The sequence below is a fragment of the Trachypithecus francoisi genome, unplaced genomic scaffold, assembly GCF_009764315.1.
Source record: "Trachypithecus francoisi isolate TF-2019V2 unplaced genomic scaffold, Tfra_2.0 Lachesis_group0, whole genome shotgun sequence".
NCBI classification, from domain to species: Eukaryota; Metazoa; Chordata; class Mammalia; order Primates; family Cercopithecidae; genus Trachypithecus; species Trachypithecus francoisi.
In genome coordinates, this window is record NW_022681453.1 from 54,219,413 (window position 1) to 54,237,512 (window position 18,100).

The 18,100-nt window shown below is 48.6% G+C and overlaps 1 protein-coding gene across 4 annotated transcripts in view; it reads left to right on the plus strand.

Moving 5' to 3' along the window:
* The first annotated feature begins 4,619 nt into the window (after positions 1-4,619).
* The window catches only part of TATDN2 (TatD DNase domain containing 2), a 43,039-nt gene continuing 29,558 nt past the window's right edge, over positions 4,620-18,100 (plus strand). For all 4 annotated transcript variants that reach the window (XR_004437013.1, XR_004437011.1, XR_004437012.1 and 1 more), the window contains exons 1-3: positions 4,620-5,658; positions 5,786-6,202; positions 17,512-18,045. Coding sequence is in view for 1 of the 4 variants with exons in the window: in XM_033210653.1 (XP_033066544.1) it covers positions 5,792-6,202; positions 17,512-18,045 (945 nt within the window). In the remaining 3 variants the exon portion in view is untranslated. The remainder of the gene's footprint in view (positions 5,659-5,785; positions 6,203-17,511; positions 18,046-18,100) is intronic.

Here is an 18,100-nt window from a genome sequence, read left to right on the forward strand (position 1 = left end):
TATGCATTCTGAGTACGTGAATTCCAGACCTTCATGGGCACCATGATGTCTTTTCGTGGATCCCCCATAGGAAAACCCTGAATTACTTTTTTAGGTTAATAGAGGATTTAACAACCCAAACGGTACAAAGGTTCCATGGTGAGAAGGCAGGCTTTTTCTCAATGGGATCTTAGTCTCCAGTTTCTTCTTCCCAAAGGCAACCACTGTCACTAGGTTGGAGTATCCTTCCAGAGATGATGGAAAACAGAGGTGATGCTCAACTTAATTAGTCATCCGAGAAATGCAAATCAAAACCTCTATGAGATGCCACTTCACATTCACTAGGATAGCTATAACCAAAAAGACAAAAACAAGTGTTGGCCGTGATGTGGAGAAACTGGAGCCCACACACACTGTTGGTGGGAATTGAAAATGGTGAGCACTTTGGAAAACAGTTTGGCACTTCCTCAAAAGGTAAAAGAGTTTCCATATGACCTAGCAATTCTACCCCTAGGTATCTACCCAAGAGAAATGAAAACATGTCCACACAAAGGCCTGCATACCAGTGTTTATAACAGCATGAATCATAATAGCCAAAAAACAGAAACAACCCAAATATTCATCAACTGATGAGTGGATAAATGAAATGTGGTCTATTCATACAATGGAATATTCAGCCATAGAAAAGAATTAAGTACTTGTGAAAAGTAGAGGTTCCTCTTCAAAGACTTTCCTCCCTGTCTAATTAGGAATAAATAGTAACTTCTCTTAGAAGCAAAATTTATTCAAAGACCTGTGCTAACATTCTTAAATATCTGCTAGCCATAATAAAGAAATCAATGTACTTTATGTTCTTAGCTCCCACAATTTAGCCTAAATATTTGCTCTGGCATGGTTATACTGGTCCAAGCAAGCATCAAGTCATAGCCTGTTTCTCTTCCTTATTTGAAAGTGTTTTTACCTTTCTCAGCATTCCACAAGTTACTTTCTCCTTCCTTTGTTCTCCTCTGCCTTTTCCTCTTTTAAAAAGTTTTTTTTTTTTTTTTGAGGCGGAGTCTCGCTCTGTCGCCCAGGCTGGAGTACAGTGGCCGGATCTCAGCTCACTGCAAGCTCTGCCTCCAGGGTTCACGCCATTCTCCTGCCTCAGCCTCCCGAGTAGCTGGGACTACAGGCGCCGTCACCTCGCCCGGCTAGTTTTTTGTATTTTTTTAGTAGAGACGGGGTTTCACCATGTTAGCCAGGGTGGTCTCGATCTCCTGACCTCGTGATCCGCCCGCCTTGGCCTCCCAAAGTGCTGGGATTACAGGCTTGAGCCACTGCGCCCGGCCTTAAAAAGTTTTAAGTTGCTAGCCAATCAAGACATACAGAATGTGAAGTCCCATTCCATCAGTGGGAAAACTGGACACAGCAGTAGGGTAGATATGTCAGGTTATAAATGACCCTGGTTCCTTTGTTCGGTGTACTCTTGTGGCAAAACTGCTGGTGAGTGTACCCTTTCTGCGGAAAGTATAAAAATGACCTTGCTGAGAAAATTAATGTTCAAGTGCTATTTCTTTACAGCACCGGGAAACAAGCATTTCAAACATACTGACACATGTTACAACATGGATGAACCTCGAGATCATGGTAAGCAAAAGCAAGTCACATATTGTATGATTCCATTTTTAATTTTGTCAGAATAGGCAAATCTATCAAGACAAACTAGATTACAGTCTTGCTGAAATTACAGGAGTGAGCCACCAGACCAGCTGGTCATATACCCTTTTTTTTTTTTTTTTGAGACAGAGTCTCACTCTGTCGCCTAGGCTGGAGTGCAATGGCGCGATCTCAGCTCATTGCAACCTCTGCCTCCCAGATTCAAGCAATTCTACTGCCTCGGCCTCCCAAAAAGCTGGGATTACAGGCATGCACCACCATGTCCTACTAATTTTTGTATTTCTTTTTATTAGAGATGGGGTTTCACCATGTTGGTGAGGCTGGTCTTGAACTCCTGACCTTGTGATCTGCCCACCTCAGCCTTCCAAAGTGCTGGGATTACAGGCGTGAGCCACCATGCCTGCTGCTCATACACTTTAAATGAGTAAACTTTATGATATATAAATTATATCTTAAAGCTCTTAGAAACAAACACACAAAGTGGTTACCCTCAGGCATTTGAAAAAAAAAGCCACATTTATCTTTGTATGCCACTCCTCTCTAGCCACACATGTATTTTGTTCATGCTTTTTTTTCTAGGTCCTTTGTTTTTTCATGTCTTTCTTGGCCATTGCTCCTCAACAGTAAATTTAGATGACTTCATTCTTTTTGCCTTACATTCCATTGTATGGATATTCCTTAATGTATATAACTAGCTCCTAATGATAAAGATTGAAGTTTTGTTTTCATTCCAGCTACTACAGACAATGCCACCTTCCAAGGAGATTGTATCAATTAACACATTCATCAAGGATGTATGGGAGTGCATTTCCTCACATCCTCAGCCACAAGGTATATTATCTTGCTTTTTGATTATTGTCAATCTAACGAGTGGAAAACTATAATTTTATATGTACTTTTTATTTTTTAATTTATTATTATTATTATTTTATTTTATTTTATTTTTTTTTTTGAGATGGAGTCTCGCTCTGTCACCCAGGCTGGAGTGCAGTGGCCAGATCTCAGCTCACTGCAAGCTCCGCCTCCCGGGTTCAAGCCATTCTCCTGCCTCAGCCTCCCGAGTAGCTGGGACTACAGGCGGCCGCCACCTCACTCGGCTAGTTTTTTGTATTTTTAGTAGAGACGGGGTTTCACCCTGTTAGCCAGGATGGTCTCGATCTCCTGACCTCGTGATCCGCCCGTCTCAGCCTCCCAAAGTGCTGGGATTACAGGCTTGAGCCACCGCGCCCGGCTATTATTATTATTTTTAGATGGAGTCTCGCTTTGTCGCCCAGGCTGGAGTACAGTGACACGATCTCACCTCACTACAAGCTCTGCCTCTTGGGTTCACGCCATTTTCCTGCCTCAGCCTCCTGAGTAGCTGGGACTACAGGTGCCCGCCACCACGCCTGGCTGTTTTTTGTATTTTTAGTAGAGATGGGGTTTCACAGTGGTAGCCAGAACGGTCTCCATCTCCTGACCTCGTGATCCGCCCGCCTCGTGGCCTCCCAAAGTGCTGGTATTAAAGGCGTGAGCCACCACGCCCGGCCATATGTACTTTTTTAGTGGCTGAGGTGGAGCCATCTTTCTAATTTTTTTTTTTTTGGGCGGAGTCCGCTCTGTCACCAGGGCTGGAGTGCAGTGGGCCCGATCTCAGCTCACTGCAGCTCCGCCTCCGGATTTACGCCATTCTCCTGCCTCAGCTCCAGAGTAGCTGGGACTACAGGCGCCCGCCACCTCGCCTGGCTAGTTTTGTATTTTTAGTAGAGACGAGGTTTCATCGTGTTAGCCAGGATGGTCTCGATCTCCTGACCTCGTGATCTGCCCGTCTCGGCCTCCCAAAGTGCTGGATAGGCTTGGCCACCGCGCCCGGCCCTATCTTTCTTATTTTTAAGAGTGTTTGATAACTTGTTTTTGTTCATTGCTTCCTTTGCCTTTTTTTTTTTTTTCTTTTTCCCTGAGATGGAGGGTCTCACTTTGTCTCCCTGGCTGGAGTGCAGTGGCATAATCTTGGCTCACTGAACCCTCGACTTCCCAGGCTCAAGGGATTCTCCCACCTCAGCCTCCTGAGTAACTGGGACTACACGTGTACACCTCCACAACTGGCTAATTTTTGTGTTTCACTAGAGACAGGATTTCGCCATATTTCCCACACTGGTCTCGAACTCTTGGCCTCAAGCGATTCGCCCGCCTCGGCCTCCCAAAGTGCTGGGATTACAGACGTGTGCCACTGGACCCAGCCTCCTTTGCCAGTCTTTTTTTTTTTTGAGACGGAGTCTTGCTCTGCCACCAGGTGGAGTGCAGTGGCCGGATCTCAGCTCACTGCAAGCTCCGCCTCCGGGTTTACGCCATTCTCCTGCCTCAGCCTCCCGAGTAGCTGGGACTACAGGCGCCCGCCTCGTCGCCCGGCTAGTTTTTTTTTTTGTATTTTTAAGTAGAGACAGGGTTTCACCGTATTAGCCAGGATGGTCTCGATCTCCTGACCTCGTGATCCGCCCGTCTCGGCCTCCCAAAGTGCTGGGATTACAGGCTTGAGCCACCGCGCCCGGCCTGCCAGTCTTAATACTAAGTTATTATTTTGGGAGAATTGCTACATCGAATATCAGCCCTTTGTCATGTTTCGATTATTTTTCTAAATTTGTACCTTGTCTTTGATTTTTTCTTTTCTTTTCTTTTTTTTTTTTTTTTTTCAGACAGGGTCTTGCTCTGTCCTCCAGGCTGGGGTGCAGTGGCGCGATCATAGCTCACTGCAGCTTCGACCTCCCGGGCTCAAGTGATCCTCCCACCTCAGCCCGAATAACTGGCACCACGCCCAGCTAATTTTATTTTTTTGTAGAGATAGGGGTCGCACCATGTTGACCAGGCTGGTCTCTAACTCCCGAGCTCAAGCCATTCTCCCGCCACGGTCTCCCAAAGTGCTGAGATTGCAGGCGTGAGCCACCGCTCCCAGCCGTCTTTAATATTTTTCACTAGACCGATAGTCCACGTTTTTGTGTAGTCTTTTTTTTTTTTTTTTTTGGTGGCTTCCAATCTTCCCCTTTCTGGGTGTGTCACTTGGTCTCTCTGAGCCACAGTTTTCTGCTCTATAAAGTGGGGTGACAATGCTCAGCATACGGCTTGCTTTGGCTCGATGAGCGAATGCAGGTCTGAAAGCTTCCGGCACAGGGACCGAAGCTGAGGGGAACAGCGTTAACTTAAAGCGCGTCCGCCGACGCTGCCTGCCTGCACGTTTGGCTGGCCTCAGCTTCCCGCTGTTCAAGCCCACGTGAGTGGCTCCGCCCCATCTGGCTTCTGACCAATAGACGAGCTTCCTAAGGCGTACTGTCCCGACTCTAAGCCGCTTGGCTACGAGACAGGCTCCGTCTTGCTCGGAGTCCCGCCCCTTGCCGGGTCGAGCAATGGGCGCCTTCCGTTTGGCGCAGGCCCCGCCCCTGCCGCTCTCCGGCCTGCGGGCCGCAGGGCTCGTTAGGGAGGGCGGGCGCCACGGAGGCCGGAGTGGTCGCAGCTTGGGCGGAGGCCGGGCCGGGCGGGGTTGTAGGGCTTGGGCAGGCGGCGGGCTGCCCGGCGGTACAGCGGCGGCAGGCAGCCGGGGGCGTCCTGAGTTAGCGGCCTGGGGCGCTGCCAGCTCCCGAGGGGGCCGCTCGGGCCCCTTCCGGCCCGGGTCTGGTCGGGCCGCACGAGCAGGGCGGGCTGCGGCGCCCAGTCTGACCCTGGCCTAGGGACTAAGCGCCTGGCCCCAGGGCTGGCGGTGGGGCAGCCATGTGTGGATCTTGAAGCGCCATGTGGTCTTCTGAAGCGCTTTTACAGTTCTGAAGGGCTTTATATTGCAAACTGATCAAAGCGCTTTGTAGCCCCGGAAGCGCTTAGGCATCCTCCAAGTAGCGCTGTGCAAAGTGAAGCGCTTCGTGATCTCAAAAGCACGTTGTGGACTTGGAAACCAACGGAAGCCTTTAGTAAATTTTGGATCGCTTTGACTTCTCCGACACGGTTTGGTATCTCTGAAACCTTGAGAACTGTGATGGGCAGTGGAAAGAAGAGGGAAAGGTCAGTGAGGCTAGCCTCTGGCTCTGCCCTTGTGTCTTGCCCTCCCCCTGGGCGGGAGGTGGTGGGAATCTGAGGTGGGACCGCCAAGAAGGGTGGTGTTGGAATCCAGGCCCCCTGTACCTTGCAGGTGCCCATGGCGTCGGAGCGGGGCAAGGTCAAGCACAACTGGAGCAGCACGTCGGAAGGGTGTCCCAGCAAGCGCAGCTGCCTCGGGGAGCCCTGTGATGTGGCCCCCTCCAGCCAGCCAGCTCAGAGGTCTGCATCGCGTTCTGGAGGGCCCGGCAGCCCCAAGCGCCTGAAAGCCCAGAAGGGGGACGATGTGGCTTGCTCGCGGAGGTTATCCTGGGGCTCATCCCGCCGCAGAAATAGCTCCTCCTCCTCCTCCCCCCATTTCTTGGGCCCAGGTGTGGGCGGGGCCGCCTCCAAAGGCTGTCTGATTCGGAGCACTGGGGGGTTCCTGTCTTCAGGGGGATCCCCTCTGCGTCCTGCCAACGCCTCTTTAGAAGAAATGGCTTCTCTAGAGGAGGAAGCCTGCAGCCTTAAGGTAGGTGGCCGCCACGCTTTGCAATCTGTGAAACCCCTTCCACATGGCTTGAGAGGTTGGGGATGAGAATTTTGATGGAAGGAGACTGTAAAACATCACATTCTTGAAGGTCTGGAGGATCTTCCTAGAAGTCCGCTCCACCCAACTGGAAGACCAAGCAGTCTTCCAGGGGCTTGGCCTGAAGTTAAGTAGAGAGGTAGTTTTCAAATTCGGCAGCACTTTGGAACTACTTGGAAAGCTTTAAAATACTTGGGCCTACCTCCTACTCCAGAGAAACTGATTTATTGGTCTGAGGTGTGGTCTGGGCTTCCAGATTTTTCAGTGCTCCCCAGGTTATTGTAAACGTGCAGCCCCATTGGAGAATCACTGCAGTAGAAGGTGGATTATGTGTTCAAGAGAAGGATGTATTTATTTTAGTTGTCAGTTTAAGGAATTGTGTGTCCTTGTACTTTGAACCACTCTGAATCACAGAACCAAGAGTTGTGGTTCTTGGTGTAGCTGTTTTCCAGAGTCATGGTTTCCAGCATGTTGGGGTTTTGCTTGGTGGTGCTAGTTTTTTTTTTTTTTTTGGAGGTTAAATTGTTAGTTCCCTAATGGAAACATGCAAGAGGTTTCATAAGTACTTGGAGCAGACCAAGGAGTGCTTCACAGAGAAGATACCTTTCGCTTATCTACTCAATCAAGAGTTTGAACAAATATGTGTTGAGGGTTTAGTTTGTGCCAGGCAATGTTCTAGGTGTTTGGGATTCTTTACTAACAAAACAGATCACTTTCCCCTTAGAGTTTGCATCCTAGGTTTTGAAGCTCTGGGCCTTAAGAAGTGAGAAGTTCTGCCTGTGGAGGAGTGGAGAAACAGTCTTATATGAGACGGGCTGCCTCTAGAGAAAATTATTTTACAAAAGCAATTAAAACAGGCCCTAAGGAATATGGGTTTGTTTTTAAGCCTGGCCTTGGTGGTTTCTTTTGTGTAGCTGAGAAAGGGGGCTGTATTTCACTTTGTCTTGGGGACTCGTAGGCTAAGTGTCCCTGGTTTTTTCAATGTGGACCTCACTGTCTGAACTCTTGTGTGGGCGTGTGGATTTTTTCTTTTTAAATTCACAAATAATGGTGAGTTGAAAAGCTAGCGTAGGAATGCTGAATTTGTCTCAAATCAGGTAAGTATAGGACTTTGCTCATACAAGTTAATCTGGCCATTAATCCTTCTTGATACAGTTTCAGTAGACTTGGGTACAGCATAAAATAATACCAATTGATTAAATTTAGCTTCACTGACAATTTGTAGATAGAGTGAAACCTGGTACTGGGAGAGGCAGGAAATTTATTTTACATAGTCTTTCAGGTGTGCTGAATAGGCTGTCCTAAAGATCTGAACTCGGGTTTGAGGATGTGGTCTCTAATCTGGGTGGGTCTGATTGTAGGATGGACACACCTTTCTCTCATTAAGGCTAAAGGGGCCTTGTTTTGCAAGAACCCAATTTAATGGTTTCAGTATAAGCACTTGAGGGTTATTGCACGCTAAGCACTGTTGGGTCTGGGAGTGATGAGCTTCTAGGGAGCAGTCTGGTGGGAGGACTGGAGGGATGGTCACATGACTGCCTACAATGTGGTATGATGGAGCAGTGAGCCCAGAGTGGAGGCTGGAGAGCGAGGTAGGGGGTGGACTGCAGCAAGGTTTTAGTAGCCAAGGGAATTTGGATTTTATCCTTAGGACAATGGATTTTATTCTAAGGGACAATTCCCTTAGAATTGTATTCTTTGTTTTTTTGTTTTTTTTTTTTTTGAGACAGTCTTACTGTGTCACCCAAGATAGAGTGCAGTGGCGTGATCTCTGCTAACTGCAACCTTCACCTCCTGGGTTCAAACAGTTCTCCTGCCTCAGCCTTCCAAGTAGCTGGGACTACAGGTGTGCCCGTGCCCAGCTAATCTTTGTATTTTTAGTGGAGATGAGGGCCTGGTTGGCCAGGCTGGTCTCGAACTCCTGACCTCAAGTGGTCTGCCTGTCTCAGCCTCCCAAAGTGCTGAGATTACAGGTGTGAGCCACCAGGCCTGGCCAATTGTATTCTTTTTTTAAAAACTTATTTTATTTTTTTGAAATTATTTCGCTGGAGTGCAGTGGCACAATCATGGTTCACTGTAGCCTCGAACTCCTGGGGTCAAACAGTCTTCTTGAATAGGTGAGAATATGGGCATGTGCCACCACACCCCGCAGATTAAAAAAATTTTTTGGGGGGCCAGGTGTGGTGGCTCACGCCTGTAATCGCAGCACTTTGGGAGGTCAAGGCGGGTGGATCATGAGGTCAGGAGATCGAGACCACCCCTGGCTAACACGGTGAAACCCCGTCTCTACTAAAAATACAAAAAAAAATTAGCTGGGCGTGGTGGCGGGTGCCTGTAGTCTCGGCCACTTGGGAGGCTGAGGCAGGAGAATGGCATGAACCTGGGAGGCAGAGCTTGCAGTGAGCCAAGATCAAGCCACTGTACTCCAGCCTGAGTGACAGAGCGAGACTCAGTCTCAAAAAAAAAAAAAAAAATTTTTTTTTATAGAGATGAAGGTCTCGCTCTGTTGCCCAGGCTGATCTCAAACTCCTGGGCTCAAGCTGTCCTCTCACCTTGTCCTCCCAAAGCACTGGGATTAGAGGCATGAGCCACTGTACCAGCTGGATTGTCTTCTAAGCAATTAGAATTTATACAGGGCTCTACCCAGAAGAGGAAATTGCATTGTAGAAAGATCACTCTTCTGAAGATTTTTTTTTTTTTTTTTTGAGATGGAGTCTCGCTCTGTCACTCAGGCTGAAGTTCAGTGGCCGGGATCTCAGCTCACTGCAAGCTCCGCCTCCTGGGTTTACGCCATTCTCCTGCCTCAGCCTCCCAAGTGGCTGGGACTACAGGCGCCCGCCACCACGCCGGGCTAGTTTTTTGTATTTTTTAGTAGAGACGGGGTTTCACCACGTTAGCCAGGATGGTCTCGATCTCCTGACCTCGTGATCCGCCCGTCTCGGCCTCCCAAAGTGCTGGGATTACAGGCTTGAGCCACTGCGCCCGGCCAAAGATTTTTATATAATCCTGATTGTCCATCGCTAGGACTGCTGAGGTCTCTTCCTGGAGCATATGTTTGTCATTTTAAAAACCAAGTGTACAGTACTTGATTCATGTTGAGGAATTACAGAACACGTCTTACCTTCCACCTTCATCTGTACCTCTTCCTCCCTTGCTCTGCAGTCATCTGAACTTGTTTGTCCTGGTCCTAAGTCCTTCAGCAAGCACAGCTGAGGAGTTCTCACAAAAAGCATGTTCGTCCTCAGGTCCTTCTAGAGTCCTCTCACCACTCTCCTGTGTTGGCTCTGTAAACTTTTTTTTTTAAAAAACAGGGTCTTGCTCTATCACCCAGACCTGAGTGCATTGCCGTGATCATAACTCACTGCAGCTCAACTTCCTGGGCTCAAGCCAGGATCCTCCTGCCTCAGCCTCTCAAGTAGCTGGAACTACAGGCATGTGTAACCCTGCCTGGCTCATTTATTTATTTTATTTTATTTTTGAGACGGAGTCTCGCTCTGTTGCCCAGGCTGGAGTGCAGTGGCCGGATCTCAGCTCACTGCAAGCTCCGCCTCCCGGGTTTACGCCATTCTCCTGCCTCAGGCGCCCGCTACCACACCCCGGCTAGTTTTTTGTTTTTTTAGTAGAGACGGGGTTTCACTGTGTTAGCCAGGATGGTCTCGATCTCCTGACCTTGTGATCCGACCATCTCGGCCTCCCAAAGTGCTGGGATTACAGGCTTGAGCCACTACGCCCGGCCTTTATTTTACTTTTGAGACAGAGTCTTGCTCTGTCACCCAGGCTGGAGTGCAGTGGTGCAATCTTGGCTCACTGCAAGCTCTGCCTCCTGGGTTTACACTATTCTCCTGCCTCAGCCTCCCCAGCAACTGGGACTACAGGTGCACGCTCCCATGCCCGGCTAATTTTTTTGTATTTTTAGTAGAGATGGGATTTCACCGTGTTAGCCAGGATGGTCTGGTCTGAATTTCCTGACCTTGTGATCTGCCCGCCTAGGCCTCCCAGAGTGCTGGGATTATAGGCATGAGCCACTGCGCTCGGCCTGCCTGGCTAATTTTTTGTTTTGTAAAGACGAGAGTCTACCTATGTTGCCCAGGTTGGTCTCAATCTCCTGGGGTTAGGCAGTCCTCCCACCTTGGCCTCCCAAAGTGCTGGGATTGCAGGCATGAGCTACTGTGCCTGGCCTTGCTCTGTAAACTTTGAGGGTTACACAGTTGACTTTGTTCCCTTCTCCCACCAGCCTTTAACACATTTTTCTCTGTGCCAGGTCCCAGAATATTCCGAGGGGAAGGTCTTAGACTCATTTTAGAATCGGTAGAGATCCCTGCTGGCTGACCTCACATCGTTCCCTTCCTACCTCCAGGACAGTTGTAGACGTTTTATGTTAGCTGATGATCTTCATTTACTCTTCATAGAGGAGATTAACTGTGTGATGAGCACCTACATGTAGTAAAGATTATTTTTGCTATGACAAAAATGTCTAAATGTCTACGTTCAATTTGGAGTAGGAAGAATGGAAGGGAAAATTCGAGCATGTATGATAAGGCTTGATCAACTGTGATTCTCGATGTTTGACCTATAGACTGTCACATGGTCCCAAGAGTGTCGTGAAGTAGGTGGTATTATTTCTACGTATCTGTTAGTAAATATCTTCATATCAATTAAAAAATATTTAAGCACCTACTCTGTGTAGGCACTGGGCAAATGAGATTCAGAAAGGTTAAATAAGCTGACCAAGGCCATGCAGCTGGTAAGTGGCCGAGCTGTGGGGTAATATCAGATCCGTCCAACTTCAAAGCCAGTATTTGCACTGCTGCCTCTGGGAGTACCTTCTCTGTCCCAGCCTGGCATCCGATGTAGGGGTGGCAAGACGAAGGTGCCAAGGTTCCTCCCTTGAGGAGCTCTCTGCAGGGTGAGTCAGCCCAAGCACAGTAAAGCACTGGGTATCGAGGCTCTCGAGTGATAGAGCTTTTGCGCATCCCCTTTCCTGCATTTTCACTTGGCACACGTCCAGTGCTCACGTGGAACACCAGGCTAGGTGCTGTTGGTGCCAAGGACAATCAGGCCATGCTTCATAGACTGAAAAGTCATTCACCACAGGGCAGTGAGTGGAGTGCTGTAACAGGGATGGGTTTGGAGTGCCCAAGGGGCGGGGGAATGAGCGACTGACCGTCAGGAAGGTCCTCGCAGAAGAGGTGACACTGAGTCTTACTGATGGACAAGGAGGAGGATGGGACATTTTGGACAGAGGGAGCAATACGTGCCCAAAATGTCAGGAAATGCTGCTTGTCTGGGGTGCTTGGGGCACTGCTGGCCCTCCTCTCATCCATGTTCGTCTGCATTCGCTGGACACTTGGAGCGAATTTGGAGGAAGGTGGGAGATGAGGCTAGACAGGAAGGTTGGGGCCAGCCTGCGAAGGGTTCCTGATGAGCTTAGGGGTGGCGATTATTCTGTAGGCAAATGCGGAGCCCTGGAAGGGTTCTAAGCCAATGCTGAAGTGGTAGGGTTTGCATTTTAGAGCTTCTCTGGCACGCTGCAGAGAAAAGTAGGAGGGAGAAGGCAGGGAGCTGGTGAGGAGCTGTTGAAATCCTTCAGGCTACTGATGGTAGGACTGGAGCAACATCTCCATTTCTTGTTCCTTTTTTCCTTTGGAGAGGCACAGTTCACCAAGCAGTGCTTCCAGGAGGAACGAACTCTTCCCTTTTTGAAGTCAGGTGTTTTGTCTCTTACCTTCTGCCTGGGGTCTACCTACTTCTTACCTTCAGAGCCAGCTATCACCTGCTGAAACTCATCCTTGGTGATGTTGATCCATCTTAGGTCCTCCAGCCTTTGAGAGTGTTTCTCACTTTTTCCCTTTTTTTTCTACCTTCTCCCCCCTTCCCCCTCCCCCCTCCCCCCTCCCCCCTCCCCCCTCCCCCCTCCCCCCTCCCCCCTCCCCCTCCCCTCCCCTCCCCTCCCCTCCCCCTCCCCCCTCCCCCTCCCCTCCCCTCCCCTCCCCTCCCCTCCTGTCTGTCACTCAGGCTGAAGTGCAGCGGTGCATTTGGCTCACTGCATCCTTCACCTCCAGGCTCAGGTGATCTTCCTGCCTCAGCCTCCCAAGTAGCTGGGACTAAGGCATGCACCACCATGCCCAGCTAATTTTTCTGTATTTTTTGTAGAGATGGGTTTTTTTTTGCCGTGTTGCCCAGGCTGTTGTTGAACTTGTGGGCTCGAGCGATCTGCCTGCTTCAGCCTCCCAAAGTTCTGAGATTATAGGCAGGAGCCACCACGCCCGGCCAACAGTGTTTCTCACTTTCATATTTCATTACTCCTTTTCCCTTGGCTTCCAGGATGTTAGGGAGAACTTGAGTTTGAATCCTGGTTCTGCCACTTACAAGCCATGTAGCAGTTTCACTTTCTGTAAAAGAAGGATGACAGCTGTGACCGTTCTGTAAATTGTAAATCTGTTTGAAGACATAAGGTATATCATTATACTCCTAATTTTTTTTCCTCCCCCAACTCCAGTCCTAGTCTTTACAACCAGAGATGGCAAAACTCCTGGTCTGTGGACTGGATGTAACCTGCTAGGTCCTTATAGTATTTAACATTTTGGGACAATTCACATTAAGAATTAATGACTCCAGGCTGGGTGTGGTGGCTCACGCCTGTAATCCCAGCACTTTAGGAGGCTCAGGTGGGCTGATCCCTTGAGGCTGGGAGTTCAAACCAGCTTGGCCAACGTGGAGAAACCTTGTCTCTACCAAAAATACAAACTTTAGCTGGGTGTGGTGGCACACAACTGTAATCCCAACTTGTCAGGAGACTGAGGCAGGAGAATCGCTTGAACCTGAGAGGCGGATGTTGCAAGTGAGCCAAGATGGCGCCACTGCACTCCAGCCTGGGCGACAGAGTGAGACTGTCTCAATAATAGAAGTTACAACTCCAGTCTAAGTCCCTACCTTGAACTGAAGACTTGAATGACGTCGCCTCCCCACTTTATGTCCCCTTTTCTTGTTTTTCTCCTTGGCACTTATCACTCTCTAACATACATATTTCACTTGTCTTACCTTTCTCCTGGTTTTCCCTTCTCTCACCAGCTAGAGTGTGAGCTCCAGGAGGCAGATGTTCTTGTATGTTGTTATTATTATTATTTTTGGAGACAGCATCTCCAAAAGGTTGGAGCATCTCCACAGGCTGAAGTGCAGTGGCACAATCTCGGCTCACTGTGACCTTGACCTTCCAGACTCAAGCAATCCTTCTGTCTCAGCTCCTGGAGTAGCTGGAACTACAGGCATGGGTCACTGCACCCAGCTAATTTTTGTATTTTTTTGTACAGATGGGGTCTCGCTATGTTGCCCAGGCTGGTCTTGAACTCCTAGGCTCAAATGATCCTCCTGCCTTGGCCTCCCAAAGTGCTGGAATTGCAGGCGTGAGCCACCACACCCAGCCTTGTTTTTTTTTTTTTTTTTGAGACGGAGTCTTGCTCTGTTGCCCCGGCTGGAGTGCAGTGGCGCGATCTCAGCTCACTGCAAGCTCCACCTCCCGGGTTCACGCCATTCTCCTGCCTCAGCCTCCTGTGTAGCTGGGATTACAGGCGCCTGCCACCGCACCTGGCTAATTAACCTTTTTTTTTTTTGTTGTTGAACGCTAAACCCACAGGTCTAGAACCGTGCCTGCTGGCACAGAGTAAGTGCTTAGTAAGTGCTTGCTGAACAGTTGAAAAATGCACTAAATTCAATATTTCTGGTTTTACTTGGAAAAAAACAGAATCTCTAACTCTGATTCTCTACTACCAAATGGCACCAGTAGAGGTGAGGAGCAGCTGCCCGTCTGAGGGTGTAGGCGCTCTTCAGTTTGCTGCAGACCTCACCATCTGTGTTGTATACCTGGCTTTAGCGGGAGCAGAGGGCAGAGGTGGAGAAGCAGTCAAAGTGGAGATCGGGCCTTGACAGACAGGTAGGACACAAAATGGGATGGAGGCAAGGACATGGCAAGCAGAGGAGATAAGATGTGCCAGCAAACATGTAAGAGGGTGTGATGGGCCAAAGGTGGCAGGTAGTTGGTGGCAGGCAGAAGAGGGCACTAGAGAAGTGGGCTGGGAAGTTGGGGCTGTGTCTCACAGGGCAGGCCCTGGGAGTCATCAAGTTTATTATTAGTATTAAGAGGCCAGGCACAGTGGCTCGTGCCTGTAATACCAGCACTTTGGGAGGCCAAGGCGGACAGATCACTTGAGGTTAGGCCAACATGGTGAAACCCCATCTCTACTAAAAATAATTAAAAAAATTAGCCAGGTGTGGTGGCAGATGCTTGTAATACCAGCTACTCGGGAGGGAGGCTAAAGCACAAGAATCACTTGAACCTCAGAGGCGGAGGTTGCAGTGAGCCGACACTGTGCCACTGCACTCCAGCCTGGGCAACAGAGTGAGATTTTGCCTCAAATATATATATATTTATTAGAATTCCTTAAATATAAAAAGATATAAAGAAAACAGGCTGGGCATGGTGGCTCACACCTGTAATCCCAGCACTTTGGGAGACCGAGGTGGGTGGATCACCTGAGGTCAGGAGCTGAAGACCAACCTGGCCAACATGGCGAAACCCCGTCTCTACTAAAAATACAAAAATTAGCCGGTGTGGTTGCATATGCTTGTAATCCCAGGTACTTGGGAGGCTGAGACAGGAGTATCTGTGGAACCTGGGAGATAGAGGTTGCAGTGAGCTAAGATCGCACCACTGCGCTCAAAAAAAAAAGAAAAGAAAACAAAAATGACCCGTAACCTTTAACAAATAATCCCTGTAGACACATGTTAGAAAATTCAGAAAGTAAGAAAATTTAGTAAGTCCAGAGGGGTTCAAAATGATAGCAAACACCACCTTTCCTATTCATCTTCGTGAAGTTAGCAGCTGCCAACAGTTTGAGTACTTTCAGGAAAATAGATGCCTATATTAACAAGTGTAGATTTCTAAAGGTTTGTGATTCTTTTCCTCCGTCTCACTCTGTCGCCCAGGCTGGAGTACAGTGGCATGATCTCCGCTCACTGCACGCTCCATCTCCTGGGTTCACGCCATTCTCCTGCCTCAGCCTCCCAAGTAGCTGGGACTACAGGCGCCGGCCACCACACCCGGCCAATTTGTTTGTATTTTTAGTAGAGAATGGATTTCACCATGTTAGCCAGGATGGTCTCAATCTCCGGATCTTGTGATCCACCCATATTGGCCTCCCAAAGTGCTGAGATTATAGGTGTGAGCCACTGTGCCCGGCCAGGTTTAAGATTCTTTTAAGTTTTATTTTTCTTTGGCCCTTGACTCAGGATAATGATTAAAAAAAAAACAAAAAAAACCCCAAAAATATTATGTGCTTTTCAGAAAAAAAATTTCAAATGGATACAAGAAGCTTATAAGAGCAGAAGCCCTTTTTTTTTTTTTTTTTGAGAAGGAGTTTCATTCTTGCCCCCCAGACTGGAGTGCAGTAGCATGATCTCGGCTCACTGCAACCTCCGCCTCCTGGGTTCAAATGATTCTCCTACCTCAGCCTCTTGAGTAGCTGGGACTACAGGCACGTGCCACCACGCCTAGCTAATTTTTGTTTTTTTTTTTAATTTTGCTTTTTTTTTAAAATTTTTAATTTTTGAGATGGAATTTTGCTCTTGTTGCCCGGGCTGGAGTGCAGTGGCACAATCTTGCCTCACTGCAACCTCCGCCTTCTGGTTTCAAGCGATTCTCTTGCCTCAGCCTCCTGAGTAGGGGGGATTACAGATGCCCGCTGCCACGCCCGGCTAATTTTTGTATTTTTATTAGAGACAGGGTTTTGCCACGTTGGCCAGGTTGGTCTCACACTCCTGACATCAGGTGATCCACTTGCCTCGGCTTCCCAAAGTGCTGGGATTACAGGTGTGAGCCACCGTGCCCAGCCGAGCCTAACCCTCTTTCTACTTCCCTGCATTACCCAAAGAGATCCATTATAAACAGTTTGGCTTTTTAGACTTTGCTAATATATACATATAAAGCAATTTTGTCTTTTTTTTTTTTTTTTGAGACAGGATCTCACTCTGTCGCCCAGGCTGGAGTGCAGTGGTGCCGTCATGGCTCACTGAAACCTCCGCCTCCCAGGTTCAAGCGATTCTTGTGCCTTAGCCTCCCATGTAGCTGGGATCACAGGCATGTGCCACCATGGCCCAGCTAATTTTTGTATTTTTAATAGAGACAGGGTTTTGCCATGTTGCCCAAGCTGGTCTTGAATTCCCGAGCCCAAGTGATCTTCCTCCCTTGGCCTCCCAAAATTGGGATTGGGATTACAGGCGTGAGCCACTGCGCCCCACGTGTTTTTATAGAGATGGGGTTTCGCCATGTTGGCCAGGCTTGTCTCCAACTCCTAGGTTCAAGCAGTCCACTTGCCTTGGCTTCCCAGAGTGCTGAATTACAGGCATGAGCCACTGTGCCTGGTCTGTATTTACTTTTGAGAGGAATTTAATAGAAATGATTTAGGAATGCAGATGGGATAATGGTTTACTGCTTATGGAATGGCCTTAGGGGGACATTTGTGGAGTGTTCTTACACCCGACTGGGATTAGACTGGATTGGAATTTCACAGCAAAATAGTCTTGCAGACAAAAAGTTTAGCTTTTTCTTTGTGGAGTCCTGGAGTGCAAGAGGGGGCTGAGGCTTCACTTCCATCTTGGAGGAGGTTTGTTGTTGGGAGCAGTCTATCTTGATTGACCCTGGTGCAGTCACTGAGAAACTGAGGCATTTTCCAAAACCAAGTTGATCATTTGAGGGGCAGAGTTTGCAGAGAACTTTCAGGAGGCTTTGGGTGTGGTGGGAAAAACACTGCACTCAGGACTTGGGGATTGGAGTTCCTGGGGCTAGCGCTTGCCCTCACTGGGTCCTCAGGTTTCCTTTACCCTTAGATATGGGATTAGGCTAACTGGTTTCTAGGGCCCTTTCCAGTGGCAAGAGCTTGAGCTGCTGTTTTGCCTGAAGTGCATTCCTTGCCTTCCAGGAGCTTGCAGTCTGGTTTAATGAGAGTGTTCATTTCAGCTCCTTTCCTCTCCCTGCAGTGAGAGGATATCATCTGCTGAGCTTGAGAAGGTAAATGCTAAGAAATGGCAGCAATCAACCCCTCTTACAGTGCCACTTCACCTGGAGAGAACCTTTGCCTTAGCCATAATCACTGTCCCTTTGACTGGTAGAACCGCCACTGATTTGTAATTTGCCAGATGCTTCATGTACGAAAGTGCCCTTGGAACAACACTTTCAATTCTGTTTTTTTTTTTTCCAGGTTGATTCCAAAGATAGTTCTCATAACTCCACAAACTCTGAATTTGCAGCTGAAGCTGAGAATCAGAATGATACAATTGAGGAACCCAACAAGGTCCAGAAAAGGAAGAGGGATAGACTTCGAGACCAGGGCTCCACAATGATCTACCTGAAGGCTATCCAGGGCATCCTGGGGAAATCAATGCCAAAAAGGAAGGGAGAGGCTGCCATTCGGGCAAAACCAAGCACAGCAGAGCGTCCCAGCCATGGAGAAGGACCAGCCAGGAGTGAAGGACCAGCCAAGACTACAGAAGGAGCAGCCAGGAGTGTCACAGTCACCACTGCTCAGAAGGAGAAAGACTCAACCCCAGAGATCAGTGTGGAGGAGGACAAGACTGTGCCAGAGAAGAGCAGCTTCTACGACAGGAGAGTAGTTATAGACCCTCAGGAGAAACCCAGTGAGGAGCCCCTTGGGGACCGCAGGACAGTCATTGACAAATGCTCTCCACCCCTAGAGTTCTTGGATGACGCTGACTCTCGTTTAGAAATCCAAAAAGTGAGTAAAGCTCGCACCAGGCATCTGACTTTTTAGTTCTCTTGATGAAATGTGT